The sequence below is a fragment of the Loxodonta africana genome, chromosome 10 (assembly GCF_030014295.1).
Source record: "Loxodonta africana isolate mLoxAfr1 chromosome 10, mLoxAfr1.hap2, whole genome shotgun sequence".
NCBI lineage: Eukaryota > Metazoa > Chordata > Mammalia > Proboscidea > Elephantidae > Loxodonta > Loxodonta africana.
Window position 1 is genome coordinate 24,234,761 of NC_087351.1, and position 24,609 is coordinate 24,259,369.

At 37.3% G+C, this 24,609-nt stretch overlaps 1 protein-coding gene across 1 annotated transcript; it reads left to right on the forward strand.

Annotated features, from left to right (window-relative positions):
- Positions 1-783: 783 nt before the first annotated feature.
- On the forward strand, positions 784-4,278 carry LOC135232586 (olfactory receptor 4F3/4F16/4F29-like). The gene has a single exon (XM_064292226.1). It carries the CDS (start codon positions 1,880-1,882, stop codon positions 2,816-2,818), a length of 939 nt encoding a protein of 312 aa, XP_064148296.1. The 5' UTR covers positions 784-1,879; the 3' UTR covers positions 2,819-4,278.
- Positions 4,279-24,609: the final 20,331 nt, after the last annotated feature.

The following is a 24,609-nucleotide window of genomic DNA, read 5'->3' on the forward strand; positions in this document are numbered from 1 at the left end:
CTATGGTGCTATATATTGTGGGTTTTTGTCGGGGGGGCGGGAATTATTTAACTTCTGATTAAATTTTAAGTTTCCTGACTTGTAGAACTGAGAGATGGAAGAGATTAATATGAACTGGAGTTCAGGGGGAACTTTTTGTGAAGGAAATGGGATTTTATTTAACCTTTAAAGGATATATAGGATTAGAAATTTTCTGTAGCACACTGTCCAATATGTAACTACTAGCCACTTGTAGCTATTGAGCACTTGGAATGTGACTAGGGCAACTGAAGATTTTTAATCTCAGCTAATTACCGCATGTAACTAGTTACTACCTAGAAGATCTAGACTTTGGCTTATCTATTTTCACTCTATTTTTTTTATGTGTAGAATCCGAATCCATATCTGGACGGTGAAATCTAGATTATTTTTCAATAACTGGTTGTTTGTCCCTTATTGGATGACTACTTTCTCCTTTGGAAATAAGCAGTATGGATTAGATAATCTCTAGAGAGGCTTGAGGGGTAATAGTTTTATGGCAGATTTCACTCATCATGCACAACTGAGGTGTGCGTATGTGTGTGTATATACAAGCACACTTATTAAAAGGCAAACTTGCAATCCTTTTTCTCTATTGTTGAGTTTCTCTTACCCTTTCCTTTCAGTTCCAGGTCTGAGGCTTCTGTGCACTCATGCGTTTTCATTTTACTAGCCCTTTACTGTTTTTCTCCAAGCTCTCTCATTCCTCAACTCACCTCACCTTTTAGCAGCATGCCCGCCTCTAATGGGAGCAGAAGTGTTTGACCCACAGGCAGGAGATTACATCTACTATGTGATAAAAGTGTATTCCCTGCAAAAATGGGTAAGAATCAGGGAGACTAATGTAATGGCCCAGGATTAGGGTCAGGGAACAGTCAGACACTGGGGAGATTTGAAACACGGCGATGAGATAAGAGGGGCAAACAACAAGGGAGATGTGGGGACAGGAGAGGGTCGATGGTTATATGCCACTTAAGAGGTTCGTGTGCATTTCTTCATCCACAGAAACCTATAAGAGTTTGGGACTACAAGGCTGTGGCCAGGGTTCACAAACTTTAGGGAATGTGAAAAATCTAAGCAGATAAATAAAACTGATTTCCCTTACCTTCTTGCCTTCCCGCAATTTTCACACCTTGGCCATGTCCTGCCTGTTAAGTATGCTACTGGGCACTCCTACTTACACCTCCAGGTGCCCATGCAGATACCCTGTGTCCTCAATCCCTAACCAGCCTTTGTCTTGGCCCTATCTACTTTTGAGTCACCTCTATGTCCTAAATCAAATTCCATTATACTCTCCCCTATTTTGTGGAATTTTGGTGAATTGCAAATATGACTGTGGGTAGTGGTGTGAGAATGACTTTAAGGGACATATTTTATGCCTGAGATGAAGTGAGATTAGGAGGACAGACAACTAGAATGGCTGGAAAATATTTCATCAGCAATTCAAGAACAGAACCTAAGAGCTCGGCGAAATGAGGTCAATGCCATCTCTTATTTCTTCTCTCATTGTGTTCCATCGTATCACCTTTCCTGTCCCTCCCAATTCTTGTCACGTACATCTACTATGTTTTCATATTTGTTACATTCTCTTGTTTATAGACGGAAGATCGTCTAGGAGGCCATGGTGATAGGGATATTGCGTGTGAAAGTGATACAACTCCTTTAGGTGACTACAGGTAAAATGCTTTTTTAGTGATTATATGGCCCTGAGAAGAAATTGAATGGATAAAAAATTTGTACATTGTGAACATTCTTGAATAATTAATCATTATAATTCTAAGGCATTAATGCCCTTCTTATTTTTGTTTCCTCTTCATTTTCTTTCACATGATAACTTTAGAGCACTCTAGCTGATAAATCAATGGATGGAGCAAATCACTCTGTGGTGTCAGAGTTTGTGTTCCTGGGACTGTCCAATTCCTGGGAGATCCAACTTGTCCTCTTTGTGTTCTCCTCCATGTTTTATGTGGCAAGCATGATGGGAAACTCCCTCATTGTCCTTACAGTGACTTCTGACCCTCACTTACACTCCCCCATGTACTTTCTGTTGGCTAATCTCTCCTTTATTGACCTGGGTATTTCTTCTGTCATTACCCCCAAAATGATTTATGACCTTTTCAGAAAGCACAAAGTCATCTCCTTTGGAGGCTGCATTGCTCAGATCTTCTTCATTCACCTCATCGGTGGTGTGGAGATGCTGCTGCTCACAGCCATGGCCTTTGACAGGTATGTGGCTATTTGTAAACCTCTCCACTATTTTAGTATCATGAACCCAAAACTGTGTATTTTGCTCCAGGTTGCTGCTTGGATAATTGGTTTGATCCACTCTGTGTTTCAACTAGTTTTTGTTATAAAATTACCATTTTGTGGCCCTAATGTGCTGGACAGCTTTTACTGTGACCTACCTCGATTTATCAAACTTGCCTGCATAGACACCTACAGACTAGAGTTCATGGTCACAGCCAACAGTGGGTTTATATCCCTGGGATCATTCTTCATATTGATCATCTCCTACATTTTTATCCTGATCACTGCTCAGAAACACTCTTCAGGTGGCTCATTCAAGGCTCTCTCCACTTTATCAACTCATATCATGGTGGTGATTTTGTTCTTTGGTCCTTGCATCTTTGTTTATACCTGGCCTCACCCCAAATCACACCTAGACAAATTCCTTGCCATTCTGGATGGCGTTCTCACTCCTTTTCTGAATCCAGTCATCTACACATTGAGGAACAAAGAGATGAAGATGGCAATGAGGAGAGTATGCAGTCACCTTCTTGTTTACAGAAGGATTTCTTAAGTGACAAAAGTATTATGAAGTTTCCTTACTGTCTGGAGTAACATTAAATTTATATTATTTCAATAGCAGGAGTTTCCAAGTATATTACTTGTATATTAATACAACATGAATTTTAAAAATCTTAACTGAGAAATTGTGTTGCTTGCTTACGGTTGACTGAAGCATGGGTGGGGTAAAAGGTATCCACAGGAGAAGGCCAGTTTCTTGTCTCACAGGAGACAACACCTTTGTGAACATACCATGGTCCATGCTTCAAATCAGAGTCTTTTCAGTGTCACAGAGTGGGCTGTATAAGGGATTGTGAATTAACACTAAAAAATTTACACTAGATGGTAATATATAATCAAGATGCCAATTTATTAATTTGTCACACACACACAGACACACAAAAATCTGTCAAGTGCAATGCTCCCCAGAACTTCTGATGGCACAGGACAGGAACCATCCCAGAAGACAAATCATCAGGCATGAAAAGGACTGGTCAGTGGGGGGGAGAGAGATGCTGATGAAGAGTGAGCTAATTAAATCAGGTGGACACTGGAGAGAGTGTTGGCAACTCTTGACTGGAGGGGGGATGGGAAGATAGAGAGAGAGGGAAGATGGCAAAATTGGCATGAAACGAGAGACTGTAAGGGTTGACTCAATAGGGGGAGAGCAAGTGGGAGAAGGGAGTAAGATGTATGTAAACCTACGTGTGACAGACTGATTGGAATGGTAAATGTTCACTTGAAGCTTAATAAAAATTAAAAAAAAAAAATCTGGAAGAATAATAAAAAAAAAAAATCTGTCAAGTGATCTGGACTCCCACATAGTCCTAAATCGTTCTTTCACTATAGCGAAACCTCTGGGAAATAAAGTGATGATGAGAACATTAATGAGCAGGGAATCTGAGCAAGAGGAGTTAGCTGGATTATTTCAATATTTAATGACATCAGGTTTCATTAGCTTAATGCCTATATTTCCCCACTAGTATATGTCTGTCTTCATGGCAGGAACAACAGGATCTTTAGGCCAGCCCATTCTCTTGTCTGGACATTGCTGACTGATCATCACAAATTTTACCTTTGACTCTTGTTTGCACTATGTTATACCATGTCTATCCTTTCTATCTCCTATAGTCTTTAAGGTACATTATCTACATACGTAATTCAGATTCTTCTATTTCATTCCGCTGATATAAGACTATTACTGTTGCATTTGTTTGACTTCAGTCATCATGAGCTGATTCCTAATTGGGGAGGTGTTTTTTATATGACTATTTTCCATTCTCTGAGAATGAGGTGTATGAATAAAGATCAAGAGATTTAGAAATTATAATTCATATCCATTTCAATAAAGAACAACCAATGAACATTCTCAGATAGAGATGTAGTATAAAGAACTTTATAATACATTTTAACCAACTTACCATTTGTTGTATTGTCTTATAAGCGATCCTTATTTTATAACATAATTTATCTCAATTGACAATTTATTTGCTTTTCTTTTTCTTTCCATTACCTTTATAACTTTATTTATTTTCTGAGTTCTCTGTTGGATAATTGGAAAACTGGTATATATTTATATATACAATTTATACATATATATTAATATATAGAAATAAAATATATATAATTTTTATTTTTATTTTACTAGCCAGATCTTATACTAAGTCTCCCTATAATTTGTTTTGAAGAAGTAATATTTGCTTTTTTCTTCCATCCATTAAGTAATGTTCAATAGATCCTAGAAGGGGTTCCCAAATTTCTTATTATTTATGTGTGTCCATTTCCAGAAATCCCTGCTCCCCCCATCCTTTCTCCTGCATTATCTCAGGTCTACATCTATGACAATATGGATTCCTTAAACACATAATTACTGAGGATTTTCTTTATCATTTAATGCAAAATTTCATCAAAGGTCATTTTTTCAGTCTAAAGCAATAACCACTTTTAGTGGATATCTGCTCCAATTTCTGTCCAAATGACAGCAATCTCTTCCTGCTGGTAAATGTACCTTTCTCTTGTCCTAACCATGTGGTATGATTGGAAGAAGACATCTTGTAGATCCTACCTTCCTCATTACTATCGATTGGTCAAAGATTGGGCATCTGAACTAAGTCATAATGACATACGCCCTAACCACAGTTGAATGGTACAGAAATGAGTCCCTGATCACGATGGACCAATGTAAGCTTTTGCCCAAGATGTTTGGACTTGAAAACAGAGAGAGAGCAAATCTCAGTCCTTTTTGAATCTGTGAAGTATAGAAACTGCTGGCAATCAGACTTCCTGCTGTCAAAAATCTAATATAGGATAATGAAAAAAGATGAGGGTGATAAAAGATAAAGAGTTCAAAGACAGAAGTTCGGTGGTATTCAACTTGTTGGTACCAGCCGTCATGAGCATTCACCTTTATTCTTGCCCCTAGTTCAGTTACTAAGTGAGCTAATAAATGAGCTCATGATTTTATCATCTTGCTTGAGTTTAAGTTGTGGTTCTTTCACTTACATCAAAAAGGTTATTGATAAATATATCTTAGATCTTAAAGTGACTATATTTTAAATTATAGCTGATGTGAAATTTTTTGTTGTTTTCTCATTTCTCTGAGAAAATATAATTTTTATCTCATAAAAAGCATACTTTATCTAAAAATTATTTGTAAATAAAAATAACCCCAAAAATCTCTCTATGGAAGTAATTATTAGTATTATTTATTTCTCGTGTTTATATATATATATGTATATAATTGAAATTTTGTTTCTACATTTTTTGTTCTGATTTTTAGATGCATATTATATCCTTAGAATTCTCTTATGATATTAAATAATCTACGACAATGTAATTTTGAATTCATGCATAAACTATTAAACAACAGTCATAATTGTCTTTTCTGTTCTGTTATTGTTGGACATTTAGATTGTTTTTTTTTGTCAATTTTTTAGTCTTCCTTTAAAATCCTTACATATTCATCTTTGCATTACAGATTAACTTCTTTACGGATTAATATAATTGGAATTAATAGGGTATAATAACATTTTTTTTAATAACATTAGTAGAGAATAATAAAAACTCATCTTTCAGTTTGTCATAAAAAGCCCAAAACCAAATTGGAATTAATAGGGTATAATAACATTTTTTTTTTTTAATAACACTAGTAGAGAATAATAAACACTCACCTGTCAGTTTGTCATACTGTGGTGAATTGCATGTTGCTGTAATGCTGGAAGCTATGCCAACGGTATTTCAAATACTGGCAGGGCCATCCACGGTGAACATGTTTCAGTGGAGCTTCCATAAAGACTGGGTAGGAAAAAGGACCTGAAAATCTACTTATAAAAAAATTGGCCAGTGAAAATCTTACTAATAGCAGAGGAACATTGTCTGAAACCATGCTGGAAGCTGAGCCCATCAGATTGGAAGGCACTCAAAATGCAACAGTGGAAAAGCTGCCCCGTCAATGTAGAGTTGACCTTAATGACGCAGAAGGACTCAAGCTTTTGGGACCTTTACTAGCTGATGTGGAATGACTCAAAATTAGAAGAAACAGCTGTAAACATCCATTAATAATTAATAATTGGAATGCAAAATGTACAAAGTATGAATCTAGGAAAATTGAAAGTCGTCAAAAGTGAAATGGACCATATAAAGATCAATATCCTAGAAATTAGTTCACGGACAAGGAGGAGATCTGGCCATTTTGAATCAGAAGCTCATGTGGTCTACTATGCTGTGAATGATAAATTGAAGAGGAATGGCATTGCATTTATCATCAAAAAGAACATTTTGAGATCTATCCTGAAGTACAACAATGTTAGTGATAGGATAGTATGGATGTGTGTACAAGGAAAACCAGTTAATACGATGATTATTCAAATTACTCATAGTCATGGATTGAATTATGACCCCACAAAAATGTGTGTATCAATTTGGCTGGGCCATGTTTCCCACTGTTCTGTAGTTGTCCTCCATTTTGTGATTATAATTGTATGGAAACACTTGTGGCATAATGGTTAAGTGCTACGGCTGCTAACCAAGAGACTGGCAGTTCAAATTCACCAGGTGCTCCTTGGAAACTCTGTGGGGCAGTTCTACTCTCTCCATAGGGTCGGTATGAGTTGGAATCGACTGGACGGCAGTGGGTTTGATTTTGTGTTAATTTTATGTTAAAGAGGATCAGGGTGGGATTGTAACACCTTTACCAGGTCACATCCCTGATCCAATATAAAGGGAGTTTCCCTGAGGTGTGGCCTGTACCACCTTTTATCTCTCAAGAGATAAAAGGAAAGGGAAGCAAGTAGAGAGTTGGCGACCTCATATCACCAAGAAAGCAGCACTGGGAGCAGAGTGTGTCCTTTGGACCTGGTGTCCCTGTGCCTGAGAAGCATTTTGACCAAGGGAAAATTGATGACAAGGAATATTCCTCCAGAGCCTACAGAGAGAAAAAGTCGTTCCCTGGAGCTGGCACCCTGAATTTGGACTTGTAACCTACTAGACTGTGAGAAAATAAATTTCCCTTTGTTAAAGCCATCCACTTGTGGTATTTCTATTATAGCAGCACTAGATTACTAAGACACCCACCAACCACTAAAGCGAAAGATGAGGATACTGAAGGTTTTTTTTTTTTTTTTATCAACTTCTGCCGTCTGAAATTGATCAAATATGCAATCAAGATGCATTGATAATTACTGGTGATTGGAATGGGAAAATTAGAAACAAGGAGAAGAATCAGTAGTTGGAAAATATGGCCATGGTTATAAAAATTATGCCTGAAATAATATGATAGAATTTTGCAAGACCAATGACTTATTCATTGCAAATACCTTTTTTCAACAACATATATGGCAACTATACATGTGGACCTCACCAGTCGGGATACATATGAATCAAATACATTATATCTGTGGAAAGAGATGATGAAGAAGCTTAACATCAGCAGTCTGAACAAGGTCAGGGAATTTCTGCAGAACAGACCATAAATTGCTCATATTCAAGTTCAGATTTAAGCTCAAGAAAAATTTTTAAAAACTGTGCCAGAGCCAAAATACGACCTTGAGTATACTTCATCTGAATTTTGAGATGATCTCAAGAATAGATTTGATGCATTGAATACTAATGACCTAAGACCAGACAAGGACATCATAGGTGAAGAAACAAAAGGTAATTTAAAAAAATAGGAAAGAAAGAAAAGACCAAAATGAATGTTAAAGAGAGTATTAAACTTGCTCTTGAACCTAGAGTAGCTGAAGTGAATGGGAGAAATGATAAAGTAAAAGAGCTGAATAGAAGATTTCAAAGGGTAGCTCGAGAAGGTGGAGTAAAGTAATATAATGAAATGTAGAAAGGCCCGGAGTTAGAACTTTTTGAATTACAAGTGTCAGAAATCTAATTCAGGGTGGTGGGTCCAAGATGGCAGAGTACTAAGATGCTTCCTGTGTTCCCTCTTACAACAAGACCTGAAAAAACAAGTGAATCAATGACATATGATAATCTAGGAGCCTTGAATGTCAAAGACAAAGCTGAGGAGTCAGTTTCAGCAGCTGGATCAGCCAGTGTGCTCAGGCTGGGGCAAACAGTAATGCTCAGGATGCATTTTCCACACTGGGAGAAACTAAGCTGCAGAGAGTCAGCACTAGCCTCCAGAAACAGGGAGAAGTGAAGCTGAATCTATGAAAGTTAAGTGCAAGTGTCTAACCTAGTGCCCCCACCCTACTCTGCTCCAGGCCTGGTTCAGCTTCAATGATTGCCGCATCCACTGGGCAGGAAGTGGCACCCCTTGAGCATCCTGAGCCATTCTCCCAATTTTGGAGAGAAAACAAATTAACAAACAGGAAAAAACAAAACAAAACAAAACAATCTGCCAGCTCCCCCAAGCTGGGACCTCAGGGCAGGCACAGCCCCTTTGTCTAGGCACAGGCATAAGGGGTCCATGGACTTTGAATGCCTTTTGCCGCTGCCTAGATCTGTGTGGGCCCATTTCAACAGCGTAGGCTCCCGTTAGCATAGAACAACAGGGTACATATGTGAAGCCTATTTTCAATTGCAACAGCTAAGGAGATGTGGCAGATTTGTGACATTTGACACTGCCGTACCTATTAGGCCGGATTCTTACCTATACATATGAAGAGCCTGAGGACCGGTGGCTCCAGCTAGTCTACTTAGCCACCCAAGACAGGGGTCTGAGAATAAATGGTGCTTCCCAGTCCTTACAGATAACAGCATTGGGAGCCCAAAGTTCAGCTTGAAAACCCACCCAGCTACACTCTCTGGGGAACAAGGACATTTCTTCCACCCAGGCATACAGGGACAGCCATAGCCCCCTATCTTGCTCAGCAAATAATCCCCTACTGCAGCCAGATATCTGGGCCTGCTCCAATCACCCCTATGTAGCCCTGCCCATCTAGGATTGTAGGTGAGAACCTGTACCTCACGGTCAGTTACTGGTGACCTGCATACCTGAGCTGAATCCACACAAGGAAAGTGAATGGACTCCTGAGGCAACATACCTAGTAGCAGCTCTAACAACCTGGCGACAGGATGTGAGAGCTTCAAAGATGCCAATAATCAAAGTAGCTCACATGACCAGCCTCTTTGGACATGTCAACACAAAACAAAACAAAACAAGAAGCTAGGACACAGTAAGAAAACGTAAATAAATATAAGAACTTATCGATGGCTCAGAGACAACAGTCAATATCACAAATCACATAAAGAGGCAGACCATGATTGCTTCAGCAAGCAACCAAAACGAAGAAACAGAAAACCTCTTGGAGGAAGAGAATTTCTTGGAATTAACAGAGGTAGAATTCAAAAGATTAAAATACAGAGCTCTTCAAGATCAGGAAGGAAATCAGGCAAAACACAGACTAAGCCAAGGAACACACAGACAACACAACAGAGAAACTTAAGAAAGTTATACAAGAAAGTAATGACAAACTTAACAGGCTACAAGAATCTACAGAGAGACAACAAACAGAAATCCAAAACATTAAGAATAAAATTTCAGCATTAGATTAGACAACTCAGTAGAAAGTCATAGGAGTAGAATTGATGCAATGGGAGTCGGAATTAGTGAGATTGAATATAAAGCACTTGAAACCAATTTATTTAGGAAAATCAGATAAAAGAATTAAAAAAATGAAGAAATCCTAAGAATAATGTGGGATATTACCAAAAGGAATAACCTACTAGTGACTGGAGTACCAGAATGGGGTGTGTGTGTGGGGAGAAGAAACAAAAAATGTACAGAGAATTATTGACGGTTTGTTGGCAAAAAACGTCCCTGATATCATGAAAGATGAGAAGGTGTCTATCCAAGAAGCTCATCTAACCCCACACAGGGTAGATCCCAAAAGAAAGTCACCAAGACATATTTTAATCAAATTTGCCAAAACCAAAGGTAAAGAGTGAATTTTAAGAACAGCTAGGGATAAAAAAAAAAGTGATCTACAAAGGAGAGTCAATAAGACTAAGCTCTGACTACTAAGCAGAAACCATGAAGGCAAGAAGGCAAAAGAATGATATATATAAAGCCTTGAAGGAAAAATTTGCCAGCCAAGAATTATATATCCAGGAAAACTGTCTCTCAAATATGATGGCAAAATCAAGGCATTTCCTGGTAAACAGAAGTTTAGGAAATTTGTAAAAACCAAACTAAATTTAAAAGAAATACTAAAGGGAGTCCTCTGGTTAGGAAATCAATAACATCAGATAACAACCCGAGGCTAGAGCACAGGACAGAACGACCAGATCTCAACCCAGGTAGTGAAGTCACAAAAATATATCAAAGCTAGAACACTGAAAATAGGGAAACAGATGTCAATATGTAAAACATGACAACAGTAAAATGAAAAAGAGAGACTAAAATAATGTAGTCATACAAGTTCTGTATGCAGAGGAAACCAAAGCGATATCAACTAATCAAAGATTGGTTTCAACTTAGAAAAATAGAGGTAAATATTAAGGTAACCACACAGGAAACTAATAATCCTACACATCAAAATGAAAAAGATGAAAAACATAAAGACTCAGCAAATACAAAATTAACAATGAAAAAGATGAAAATACATAAAGAAAAATCCCTCAGCACAGAAAATTAAGTGGAAAAAAGAAACTATCAACAATACAAAAAAAAAAAATCAAAATGACAGCATTAAGCTCATACCTATCAATACTTATGCTGAATATAAATGGACTAAATGCACCAATAAAGAGACAGAAATTGGCAGAATGGATAAAAAAACACAATTTGTCTATATGCTGCCTACAAGAGATGCACCTTAGACTCAAAGACACAAACTAAAACTCAAAGGATGGAAAAATATATATCAAGCAAAACACAATCAAAAAGAGCTGGAGGGGCAATATTAATCTCTGACAAAATAGACTTTAAAGGCAAATCCACCACAAAGAATAAGGAATAATGACTAAAGGGTCAATACACCAGGAGGGCACAACCACATTAAATACTTATGCACCCAATTACAGGGCTCCAAAATGCATAAAAGAAACTCTAAAAGCATTGAAAAGAGAAATGGACACCTCCACAGTAATCGTAGGAGACTTCAACACACCACTTTCAGGGAAGGACAGAACATCCAGAAAGAAGCTGAATAAAGACACGGATGATCTACATACCACAATCAACTAACTTGACCTCATAGACATATACAGAACACTCCACCCACAGCAGCCAAGTATACTTTCTTTTCCAAAGCACATGGAACATTCTCCAGAATAGACCACATATTAGGCCACAAAGCAAGCCTTAACAGAATCTAAAACATTGAATTATTACAAAACATCTTTCCTGACCATAAAGCCATAAAAGGAGAAATCAATAACAGAAAAAGCAAGGAAAAAAAAAAATCAAATACATGGAAACTGAACAGCACCTTGCTCAAAAACTACTGGGTTATAGAAGAAATCAAAGATGGAAAAAAGAAATACACAGAATTAAATGAGAATGAAAACACGTCTTACCAGGACCTTTGGGACACAGCAAAAGAAGGGCTCAGAGGTCAATTTATAACAATAAATGCACACATCTAAAAAGAAGAAAGGACCAAAATCAAAATATTAACCCTACAACTTAAACAAATAGAAAGAGAGCAGCAAAAGAAGCCCTGGGCTACCAGAAGAAAGAATAAAAATTAGAGTAGAATTAAATGAAATATAGAATAGGAAAACAATTGAAAGAGCTAAAAAGGCCAAGAGGTGGTTCTCTGAAAAAAAAAAAAACAACAAAATCAATAAACCCTTGGTCAAACTAACAAAAGAAAAACAGGAGAGGAAGGAAATAACCAGAACAAGAAATGAGATGGGCAATACCATAATAGACCCAACTGAAATTAAAAGAATCATAAAAGAATACCATGAAAAATTGTACTCCAGCAAATTTCAAAACCTGGAGGCAATGGACAAATTTCTAGAAACACACAACCAACTAAACTATCTACAAAATACTGTAAAACCTCAACATCAAAAAGGCAAAAAACTGTGTTAAAAAATGGGCAAAGTATATGAACAGACACTTCACCAAAGAAGGCATTCAAGCAGCTAACAGATAAATGAGGAAATGCTCATGAGCATTAGCCATTAAATCAAAAAACAAACAAACAAAAAACCAAACCCATTGCTGTCAAGTCAATTGCAACTCATGGTGACCCTATAGAGAAACTCAAATCAAAACTATAATGAGATACCATCTCACCCCAATGAGACTAACATTAATCCAAAAAATACAAAATAGTAAATGCTGAAGCAGTTGTGGAGAGACTGGTACACATATACACTGCTGGTGGGAATGTAAAAGGGTACAACCACTTTGGAAATCAATTTGGGGCTTCCTTAAAAAGCTAGAAATAGAACTGCCATTCCAACCAGTAATCCCACTCCTTGGAATATATCCTAGAGAAATAAGAGCTATGACACAAATAGATCTATGCACACCCATGTTCATTGCTGCACAATCTGCAGTAATAAAAAGATGGAAAAAATGTAGGTACCCATCAGTACATGAATAAACCCTAGCGACCCTGTAGGACAGAGTAGAACCACCCCATAGAGTTTCCAAGGAGCACCTGGCGGATTCAAACTGCCGACCCTTTGGTTAGTACATGAACGGATAAACAAATTATGGTATATACACTCAAGGGAATACTACACAACAATAAAGAACAATGAGGAATCCACGAAATATCTCACAACATGGATGAATTAGGAAGGCATTATGTTGAGTGAAACTAGTCAGTCACAAAAGGACAATTAGTGTATGAGACCACTCTTATAAGAACTCAAGAAAAGGTTTAAACACAGAAGAAAACATCTTTTAATGGTTACGAGGATGGGGATGGAGGGAAATGGGAATTCACTAACTAGATAAGAGACAAGAATTAGGTGAAGGGAAGGACAATACTCAATACAGGGGAAGTTAGCACAACTGGGTGAAACCAAAAGCTAAGAATTTTCCTGAACACAACCAAACACTTAGAGGGACAGAATAGCAGAAGCAGGGGTCTGGGGTCATGGTTTTGTTTGGACATCTAGGTCAACTGGCATAACAAAGTTTATCAAGAAAACGTTCTACATCCCACTTTGGCAAGTGGCATCTGGGGTCTTAAAAGCTTCTGAGCTGTCATCTAAGATGCATCAATAGATCCCACCCCATCTGGAGCAAAGGAGAATGAAGAACACCAAAGACACAAAGAAAATATTTGCCCAAGAAACAAAAAGGACCACGTAAACCTGAGACTCCATCAGTCTGAGACCAGAAGAACTAGATGGTGCCTGGCTACCACCAATGACCACCCTGACAGGGAGTACAACAGAGTCCCTGATGGAGTAGGAGAATAGTGTGGTGCAGAACTAAAATTCACGTAAAAAGACCAGACTTAATGGTCTGACTAAGACTAGAGGAACACCAGAAGACATGGCCCCAGACTCTGTTATCCCAGAATTAAAATTGTTCTGGAAGCCAACTCTTCGACAAAAGTTAGACTGGAGTATAAGACATAAAATAATACTCTTGAAAAGTGTGCTTCTCAGTTCAGGTAGATACACAAGTCTAAATGGGCAGCTCCCGTCCAAAGGAGGGATGAGAAGGCTCAAAGGGACAGGAGCTGGTTGGATGGACATGGGAAATTGGGCTGGAAAGGGGGATGTGGTGTCATATTGTAGGGATTGCAACTAGAGTCACATAAGAAAATGTGTATACATTTTTGTAGGAGAAATTGAGCTCTAAAGTTTCACCTAAAGCACAATTAAAAAAAAAATCTAATTCAAACAAGCTTAAAATAATAAAAAGGACATTTATGGGCTCAGTTTTTTGAATATCCAATAATAGAACCAGGCAGGACTCTAAGGATTCAGTCAACATCATACTTTTGATCTTTCTTTCACTCGCTTTCTTTCACTCCTCACTCCTTTTTTGATCTCCTCCCATTGTATTATTTTCTAGCTCTCTTTATTTACATACATTGTTCTTATTCTTTTCTTTTGCACATGAATTTCTTCATGTATGGTATCCGGAGAGAGGAGAGGCTGCAAATACTTCCAAGAAGAGCAACCTCAGAGGTAATGGAGAGGTTTCCTTTCTGAGCATCTATATTAAAAACAATGAAAGGATCCTAACTGTCATTGATTTATATCCTTGCCAGGTCTCTCTGATGTGCCCAGTCTGAATCATATGCTCACCCCTGTGGGTAGGGGCCAGGCTTATTTGATTGATAGTCTCCAAAGAACTACATGGAGCTGAGGAAAAGTATTTCCCAAATGAAGATGGTAGGGTATAGCTATCAATGGAAGGGGAATAGTGATTCAGGGAGGCAAAAATTATTGCAGAGGTTTTTTCTTATTTGAAAAGTAATTAAATACCCTTTGCTTAGGTATTTTTTATCCCCACTTTTGTTGTTAGGTGCCATTGAGTCAGTTCCAACTCATAGAGACCCTACGTACAACAGGACGAAATGCTGTGTGATTCTGGGCCAGCCTCACAATCACTGTCATGCTTTAGCCTATTGTTGTAGACACTGTGTCAATCCATCTCATTGAGGGTCTTTCTCTTTTTTGCTGATTCTTTACTTTACCAAGCTTGATGTCCTTCTCTGACGGCTGGCTCTTCTGATAACATATCCAAAGTACATGAGATGAAGTCTCATCATCCGTTCTTCTAAGGAGCATTCTGGCTATAAGTCTCGTGGAAGTTAGTGTTTGTCATATTGATTTACAGGTGCCAATTATATATTAAAGACATTAACTCATTTATTCTCATTTTTTTCCAAAATATTTTCTCCAATTTTTTTTTTTTTTTTTACCTATGACTTCCTGCAACATTACAGTTATAATTTTTATGAGGCCAACTCCTTGGAGATTTTAACTGTGACTTCCATAGTTCTTATTCTTAGGAAGTTTTTTTCCATCCCGATATCTAATCAATATTCATTAACACGCACATCTTAAATATCCACCAGGATATTATTTTTACTACAATAATTGGAGAAGATCTAAACTCTTCAAACTTGCTTATTATTTTTCTCAGCACTCTTTAATGAAATGAGATCCTGGGTGGTGTAAATGGTTGGCACTTGGCTACTAGCCACAAGATTGGAGGTTCGAGCTCACTCAGAGGTGCCTCAGAAGAAAGGCTTGACAATCTACTTCTGAAAAAGCAGACATAGAAAACCCTATGGAGAGGGATATTCAATAATTAGATCCATTTTTTTTTAGCTACTAGAGCTAAGAAGCACACTTTTCACAAGTTATGTCCTATAGTCCAGTCTAATCTTTGTCTGAAGAGTTGGCTTCAAAGAATGGTTTTAACAGATTTAAAAAAAGCTGCTTGCTAGCTTTTAAGACCGGAGACACCATTCACCAAAGTGTTTTGCACATTTTCTTAATAAATTTTGTTATGCCGATTGACTTAGATGTCCTCTGATACCATGGTCCCCAGACTCCCACACATGCTACTCTGTTCGTCTAAGTATTTGGTTATATTCAGGAAATTTCTTAGGTTTTGGTTGAGTCCAGTTATGCTGACTTCCTCTGTATTGTGTGTTGTCCTTCACTTCACCTATGGAACTATGGAAGTCACAGTTAAAATCTCCAAGGAGTTGGCCTCATAAAAATTATAACTGTAATGTTGCAGAGAAGTGTCATGATAGCACTTATATTTTAAATTTTTTCTCCAGTTGTCTTGCTGAGAATAGTTTGGGAGAGGGTGGTGCAATGGTTTTAGTGATCAGTTAGTGGTCTATTGAGAACCAAAACCTTTCCCAGATGAAAATACATTCCTGAAATTACCAGATGTAGAATATAAAAAAACTAATATATAGAATGCTTCAAGACATCAGGGATGACCTCAGAAATGAAATAAGGCAATCTACAGAAAAAGCCAAGGAACACACAGATTAAGCAATTGAAAAAATCAAAAAGATTATTCAAGAACATAGTGAAAAATTTAATAAGATGCAACAATCCATAGAGAGACAACATTCAGAAATTCAAGATTAACAAAATTACAGAATTAGACAACTCAACAGGAAGTCAGAGGAGCAGAATTGAGGAATTGGAAAGCAGAGTTGGGAAGATGGAGGAGAAGGCATTTGACACAAATATATTTGAAAAAAAATCATATAAAAGAATTTAAAAAAATGAAGAAACCCTAAGAATCATGTGGGACTGTATCAAGAAGAATAACTTGTGTGTGATTGGAGTTCCAGAACAGGGAGGGATAACAGAAAATAGAGAGAGAATAGTTGAAGATCTGTTGGCAGAAAACTTCCCAGGCATTGTGAAAGATGAAAGGATATCTATCAAACATGCTCATTGAACCCCATACAAGACTGATCCCAAAAGAAAATCACCAAGACATATTATCATCAAACTTCCCAAAACCAAAGATAAAGAGAAAATTTTAAAAACAGCCAGGGATAAGCAAAAAGTCACCTATAAGAGAATCAATAAGAATAAGTTGGGACTACTCGGTAGAAACCATGCAGGCAAGAAGGCAATGGGATGACATATATAGAGCACTGAAGGAGAAACTCTGCCAGCCAAGAATCATATATCCAGCAAAACTCTTTCTCAAATATGAAGGTGAAATTAAGATATTCACAGATAAACACAAGCTTAGAGAATTTGCAAAAACCAAACCAAAACTACAAGAATTACTAAAGGAAATTCTTTGGTCAGAAAATAAAAAATATCAGATACCAACACAACACAAGGTCACAGAATAAAACATCCTATATCAACTCAAGTATGGAAATCACAAAAACAAAATAAGATTAATTTAAAAATAAAATTTCTCAAAAGAGGGAATCATTGATGTCATTATATAAGATTACAAAAATCAAAAAAGAGGGACTAAATACAGGAGGCATAGATCTTCCTGTGAAAAGGAAACCAAGGCAATATAGTGTGATACAAGTTAGGATTTTACTTAGACAAATAGGGGTAAATATTAAGGCAACCAAAAAGAAGTCTAACAATTCCATACTTCAAAATAAAAACCAAGATAAACATAACAACTGAGCAAAAATAAACTCAACTACTATGAAAATGAGGAACACACAATCTACAAAGAAAAACTCCTCAGCACAAAAAAGTAAGAGGAAAAGTGAAATTGTCAACAAAACACAAAATAAGGCATCAAAATGACAGCACTAAACACATACTTATCTATAATTATGCTGAATGTAAATGCACCAATAAAGAGACAGTGAGTCTCAGACTGGATAAAGAAACATGATCCGTCTATATGCTGCCTACAAGAGACACATCCTAGACTTAGAGACACAAACAAACTAAAACTCAAAGGATGGAAAAAATATATCAAGCAAACAACAATCAAAAAAGAGCAGGAAAAGAAATCAAATACTTGGAAAATGAACAATACCCTCCTGAAAAAAGACTGGGTTATAGAAGACATCAAGGAGGGAATAAGGAAATTCATAGAAAGCAACGAGAATGAAAATACTTCCTATCAAAACCTCTGGGACAAAGCAAAAGCAGTGCTCAGAGGCCAATTTATATCAATAAATGCACACATACAAAAAGAAGAAAGAGCCAAAAGCAGAGAACTGTCCCTACAACTTGAACAAATAGAAAGTGAGCAACAAAAGAACCCATCAGGCACCAGAAGAAAACAAATAATAAAAATTAGAGCTGAACTAAATGAATTAGAGAACAGAAAAACAATTGAAAGAATTAACAAAGCCAAAAGCTGGTTCTTTGAAAAAATTAACAAAATTGATAAACCATTGGCTGGACTGACTAAAGAAATACAGGAAAGGAAACAAATAACCCGAATAAGAAATGAGAAGGACCACATCACAACAGAACCAAATGAAATTAAAAGAATCATTTCAGATTATTATGAAAAATTGTACTCTAACAAATTTGAAAACCTAGAAGAAATGGATGAATTCTTGGAAAAACACTACCTACCTAAACTAACACATTCAGAAGTAGAACAACTAAATAGACCCATAACAAAAAAAGAGATTGAAATGGTAATCAAAAAACTCCGAACAAAAAAAAGCCCTGGCCCGGACAGCTTCACTGCAGAGTTCTACCAAACTTTCAGAGAAGAGTTAACACTACTACTTCTGAAGGTATTCCAAAGCATAGAAAATGACGGAATACTACCCAACTCACTCTATGAAGCCACCGTCTCCCTGATACCAAAACCAGGTAAAGACAGTACAAAAAAAGAAAATTATAGACCTATATCCCTCATGAACATAGATGCAAAAATCCTCAACAAAATTCTAGCCAATAGAATCCAACAACACATCAAAAAAATAATTCACCCTGATCAAGTGGGATTTATACCAGGTATGCAAGGCTGGTTTAATATCAGAAAAACCATTAATGTAATCCATCACATAAATAAAACAAAAGAGAAAAACCACATGATCTTATCAATTGATGCAGAAAAGGCAGATGACAAAGTCCAACACCCATTTATGATAAAAACTCTTACCAAAATAGGAATTGAAGGAAAATTCCTCAACATAATAAAGGGCATCTATGCAAAGCCAACAGCCAATATCACTCTAAATGGAGAGAACCTGAAAGCATTTCCCTTGAGAACGGGAACCAGACAACAATGCCCTTTATCACCGCTCTTATTCAACATCGTGCTGGAAGTCCTAGCCAGGGCAATTAGGCTAGACAAAGAAATAAAATAAAAGGTATCCGGATTGGCAAGGAAGAAGTAAAGTTATCACTATTTGCGGATGACATGATTATATACACAGAAAACCCTAAGGAATCCTCCAGAAAACTACTGAAACTAATAGAAGAGTTTGGCAGAGTCTCAGGTTATAAAATAAACATACAAAAATCACATGGACTCCTCTACATCAACAAAAAGAACACCGAAGAGGAAATAACCAAATCAATACCATTCACAGTAGCCCCCAAGAAGATAAGATACTTAGGAATAAATCTTACCAAGGATGTAAAAGACCTATACAAAGAAAACTACAAAGCTCTACCACAAGAAATTCAAAAGGACATACTTAAGTGGAAAAACATACCCTGCTCATGGATAGGAAGACTTAACATAGTAAAAATGTCTATTCTACCAAAAGCCATCTATACATTTAACGCACTTCCGATCCAAATTCCAATGTCATATTTTAAGGGGATAGAGAGACAAATCACCAATTTCATATGGAAGGGAAAGAAGCCCCGGATAAGCAAAGCACTACTGAAAAAGAAGAAGAAAGTGGGAGGCCTCACCTTACCTGACTTCAGAACCTATTATACAGCCACAGTAGTCAAAACAGCCTGGTATTGGTACAACAACAGACACATAGACCAATGGAACAGAATTGAGAACCCAGACATAGATCCATCCACGTATGAGCAGCTGATATTTGACAAAGGACCAGTGTCAATTAACTGGGGAAAAGATAGCCTTTTTAACAAATGGTGCTGGCATATCTGGATATCCATTTGCAAAAAAATGAAAGAGGACCCATACCTCACACCATGCACAAAAACTAACTCCAAGTGGATCAAAGACCTAAACATAAAGACTAAAACGATAAAGATCATGGAAGAAAAAATTGGGACTACCCTAGGAGCCCTAATACAAGGTATAAACAGAATACAAAACATTACCAAAAATGATGAAGAGAAACCTGATAACTGGGAGCTCCTAAAAATCAAACACCTATGCTCATCTAAAGACTTCACCAAAGAGTAAAAAGACCACCTACAGACTGGGAAAGAATTTTCAGCTATGACATCTCCGACCAGGGCCTGATCTCTAAAATCAAAATGATTCTGTCAAAACTCAACCACAAAAAGACAAACAACCCAATCAAGAAGTGGGCAAAGGATATGAACACACATTTCACTAAAGAAGATATTCAGGCAGCCAACAGATACATGAGAAAATGCTCTCGATCATTAGCCATTAGAGAAATGCAAATTAAAACTAAGATGAGATTCCATCTCACACCAACTAGACTGGCATTAATCCAAAAAACACAAAATAATAAATGCTGGAGAGGCTGCGGAGAGATTGGAACTCTTTTACACTGCTGGTGGGAATGTAAAATGGTACAACCACTTTGGAAATCTATCTGGTGTTATCTTAAACAGTTAGAAATAGAACTACCATGCAACCCAGAAATCCCACTCCTGGGAATATACCCTAGAGATACAAGAGCCTTCATACAAACGGATATATGCACACCCATGTTTATTGGAGCTCTGTTTACAATAACAAAAAGTTGGAAGCAACCAAGATGTCCATCAACGGATGAATGGGTAAATAAATTGTGGTATATTCACACAATGGAATACTACGCATCGATAAAGAACAGTGACGAATCTCTGAAACATTTCATAACATGGAGGAACCTGGAAGGCATTATGCTGAGCGAAATTAGTCAGAGGCAAAAGGACAAATATTGTATAAGACCACTATTATAAGATCTTGAGAAATAGTAAACCTGAGAAAAACACATACTTTTGGGGTTAGGAGGCGGGGAGGGAGTATGGGTGGGAGAGGGATTTTTATTGAATAATCAGTCGATAAGAACTGCTTTAGGTGAAGGGAAAGACAACACTCAATACATGGAAGGTCAGCTCAATTGGACTGGACCAAAAGCAAAGAAGTTTCCGGGATAAAATTAATGCTTCAAAGGTCAGAGGAGCAAGCGCGGGGGTCTGGGGAACATGGTTTGAGGGGACTTCTAAGTCAATTGGCAATATAATTCTATTATGAAATCATTCTGCATCCCACTTTGAAATGTGGCGTCTGGGGTCTTAAATGCTAACAAACGGCCATCTAAGATGCATCAATTGGTCTCAAACCACCTGGAGCAAAGGAAAATGAAGAACACCAAGGCCACACGACAACTAAGAGCCCAAGAGACAGAAAGGGCCACATGAACCAGAGACCTACATCATCCTGAGACCAGAAGAACTAGTTGGTGCCCGGCCACAATCGATGACTGCCCTGACAGGGAGCACAGCAGAGGACCCCTGAGGGAGCAGGAGATCAGTGGGATACAGACCCCAAATTCTCATAAAAAGACCAAACTTAATGGTCTGACTGAGACTAGAGGAATCCCGGCGGCCATGCTTCCCAGAACTTCTGTTGGCACAGGACAGGAACCATCCCCGAAGACAACTCATCAGACATGAAAGGGACTGGTCAGCGGGTGGGAGAGAGACGCTGATGAAGAGTGAGCTAATTATATCCGGTGGACACTTGAGATTGTGTTGGCAACCCTTGTCTGGAGGGGGGATGGGAGGATAGAGAGAGAGGGAAGCTGGCCAAATTGTCACGAAAGGAGAGACTGAAAGGGCTGACTCAAGAGGGGGAGAGCAAGTGGGAGTAGGGAGTGAGATGTATGTAAACTTATATGTGACAGACTGATTGGATTTGTAAACGTTCACTTGAAGCTTAATAAAAGTTAATAATAAAAAAAAAAAAAGAGCAGGAGTGGCAATATTAAATTCTGACAAAATAGAATTTAAAGTTAAATCCACCACAAAGGATAAAGAAGGACACTACGTAATGACGAAAGGGACAACTTACCAGGAAGATATAACCATATTAAATATTTATGCACCCAATGACAGGGCTGCAAGGTACATAAAACAAACTTTAACAGAACTGAAAAGTGAGATAGACACCTCCATAATTATAGTAGGAGACTTCAACACAACACTTTCGGTGAAGGACAGGACATCCAGTAAGAAGCTCAATGAAGACACGGAAGATCTAATTGCCACAATCAACCAACATGATCTCACAGACTTATACAGAACACTCCACCCAACAGCTGCAAAGTATACTTTCTTTTCTAGTGCACATGGAACATTCTCTAGAATAGACCACTTATTAGGTCATAAAGCAAGCCTTTGCAGAATCCAAAACATCGCAATATTATAAAGCATCTTCTCTGACCATAAGGGCATAAAAGTAGAAATCAATAACAGAAAAATCAGGGAAAAGAAATCAAACACTTGGAAACTGAACAATACACTGCTTAAAAAAAAAACTGGGTTATAGAAGACATTAAGGAGGGAATAAAGAAATTCATAGAGTGCAGTGAGAATGAAAACACTTCCTATCAGAACCTTTGGGACACAGCTAAAGTAGTGCTCAGAGGTCAATTTATATCAATAAATGCACACATACAAATAAAAAGAAAGAGCCAAAATCAAATAACTGTCCCTACAACTTGAACAAATAGAGAGGAACAAAAGAAACTGGCAGGCACCAGAAGAAAACAAATAATAAAAATTAGAGCAGAATTAAATGAATTAGAGAACAGAAAAACAATTGAAAGAGTTAACAAGGGCAAAAGCTGGTTCTTTGAAAAAATTAAGAAAATTGATAAACCATTGGCCAGACTGACTAAAGAAATACAGGAAGGGAAACAAATAACCTGAATAAGAAATGAGATGGGCCATATCACAACAGACCCAACTGAAATTAAAAGAATCATATCAGATTACTATGAAAAATTGTACTCTAACAGAATTGAAAACCTAGAAAAAATGGATGAATTCCAAGAAACACACTACCTGCCTAAACTAACACAAAGAGAAATAGAACAGCTATATATACCCATAACAAAATAAAAGAGATTGAAAAGGTAATAAAAAAAACTCTACCCCCCCAAAAAGCCCTGGTCCTGACGGCTTCACTGCAGAGTTCTACCAAACTTTCAAGGAAAACTTAACACCACTACTACTGAAGGTATTTCAAAGGATAGAAAAGGATGCAATACTCCCTAACTCGTTCTATGAAGCCAGCATATCCCTGATACCAAAACCAGCTAAAGACAACACAAAAAAAGATAATTACAGACCCATATCCCTCATGAACATAGATGCAAAAATCCTCAACAAAATTCTAGCTAATGCAATTCAATAACATATCAAAAAAATAATCCACCATGACCATGTGGGGTTTATACCAGGTATGCAAGGACCGTTCAATATTAGAAAAACAATAATGTAATCCACCATATAAATAAAACAGAGGAACCACATGATTTTATCAATCGATGCAGAAAAGGCACATGATAAAGTCCAACACCCATTCATGATAAAAACTCTCATCAAAATAGGATAGAAGGAAAATTCCTCAGCATAATAAAGGGCACTTATACAAAGCCAACAGCCAAAATCATCCTTAATGGAGAGATTCTAAAAACATTCCCCTTGAGAACGGGAACCAGACAAGGATGCCCATTATCACCACTCTTATTCAACATTGTGCTGGAGGTCCTAGCCAGAGCAATTAGGCTAGGTAAAGAAATAAAGGGCATCCAGACTGGTAAGGAAGAAGTAAAAGTATCTCTGTGTACAGATGACATGATCTTATACCCAGAAAACCCTAAAGAATCCTCAAAAAAAAAAAAAAAAAGAACAACAACAACAAAAAAAAACTACTGAAACTAATAGAAGAGTTCAGCAATCAGGTTACAAGATAAACACACAAAAATCAATTGGATTCCTCTACACCAACAAAAAGAACATCGAAGAAGAAATCACCAAATCAATACCATTTACAGTAGCCCCGAAGTAGATAAAATACTTAGGAATAAATCTAACCAGAGATGTAAAAGTCCTATACAAAGAAAACTACAAGGTACTACTGCAAGAAACCAAAACGGACCTACTTAAGTGGAAAAACATACCTTACTCAGGGATAGGAAGATTTAACATTGTAAAAATGTCTGTTCTACCAAAAGCCATCTATATATACAACACAATTCCAATCCAAATTCCAACATTTTTTAATGAGATGGAGAAACAAATCACCAACTTCATATGGAAGGGAAAGAAGCCCTGGATAAGTAAAACATTACTGGAAAAGAAGAACAAAGTGGGAGGCCTCACTCTTCCTGATTTTAGAACCTATTATACCACCACAGTAGTTAAAACAGCCTGGTACTGGTACAACAACAGACATATTGACCAATGGAACAGAATTGAGAATCCAGACATAAATACATCCACATACGAGCAATTGATATTTGACAAAGTCCAGTGTCACTGAATTGGGGAAAAGACAGTCTTTTTAACAAATGGTGCTGGCATAACTCGATATCCATCTGTAAAAAAATGAAATAAGACCTATACCTCACATCATGCACAAAAAGTAACTCAAAATGGATCCCAGACCTGAAAATAAAATCTAAAATGATAAAGATTATGGAAGAAAAAATAGGGACAACATTAAGAGCCCTAATACATGGTATAAACAGTATACAAAACATTACTAAAAATGCTGAATAGAAACCAGATAACTGGGAGTTCCTAAAAATC

Bases quoted from the DNA above. Each gene is read 5' to 3' on its own strand.
- LOC135232586 (XM_064292226.1), top strand. From the start codon at position 1,880: ATGGATGGAGCAAATCACTCTGTGGTGTCAGAGTTTGTGTTCCTGGGA.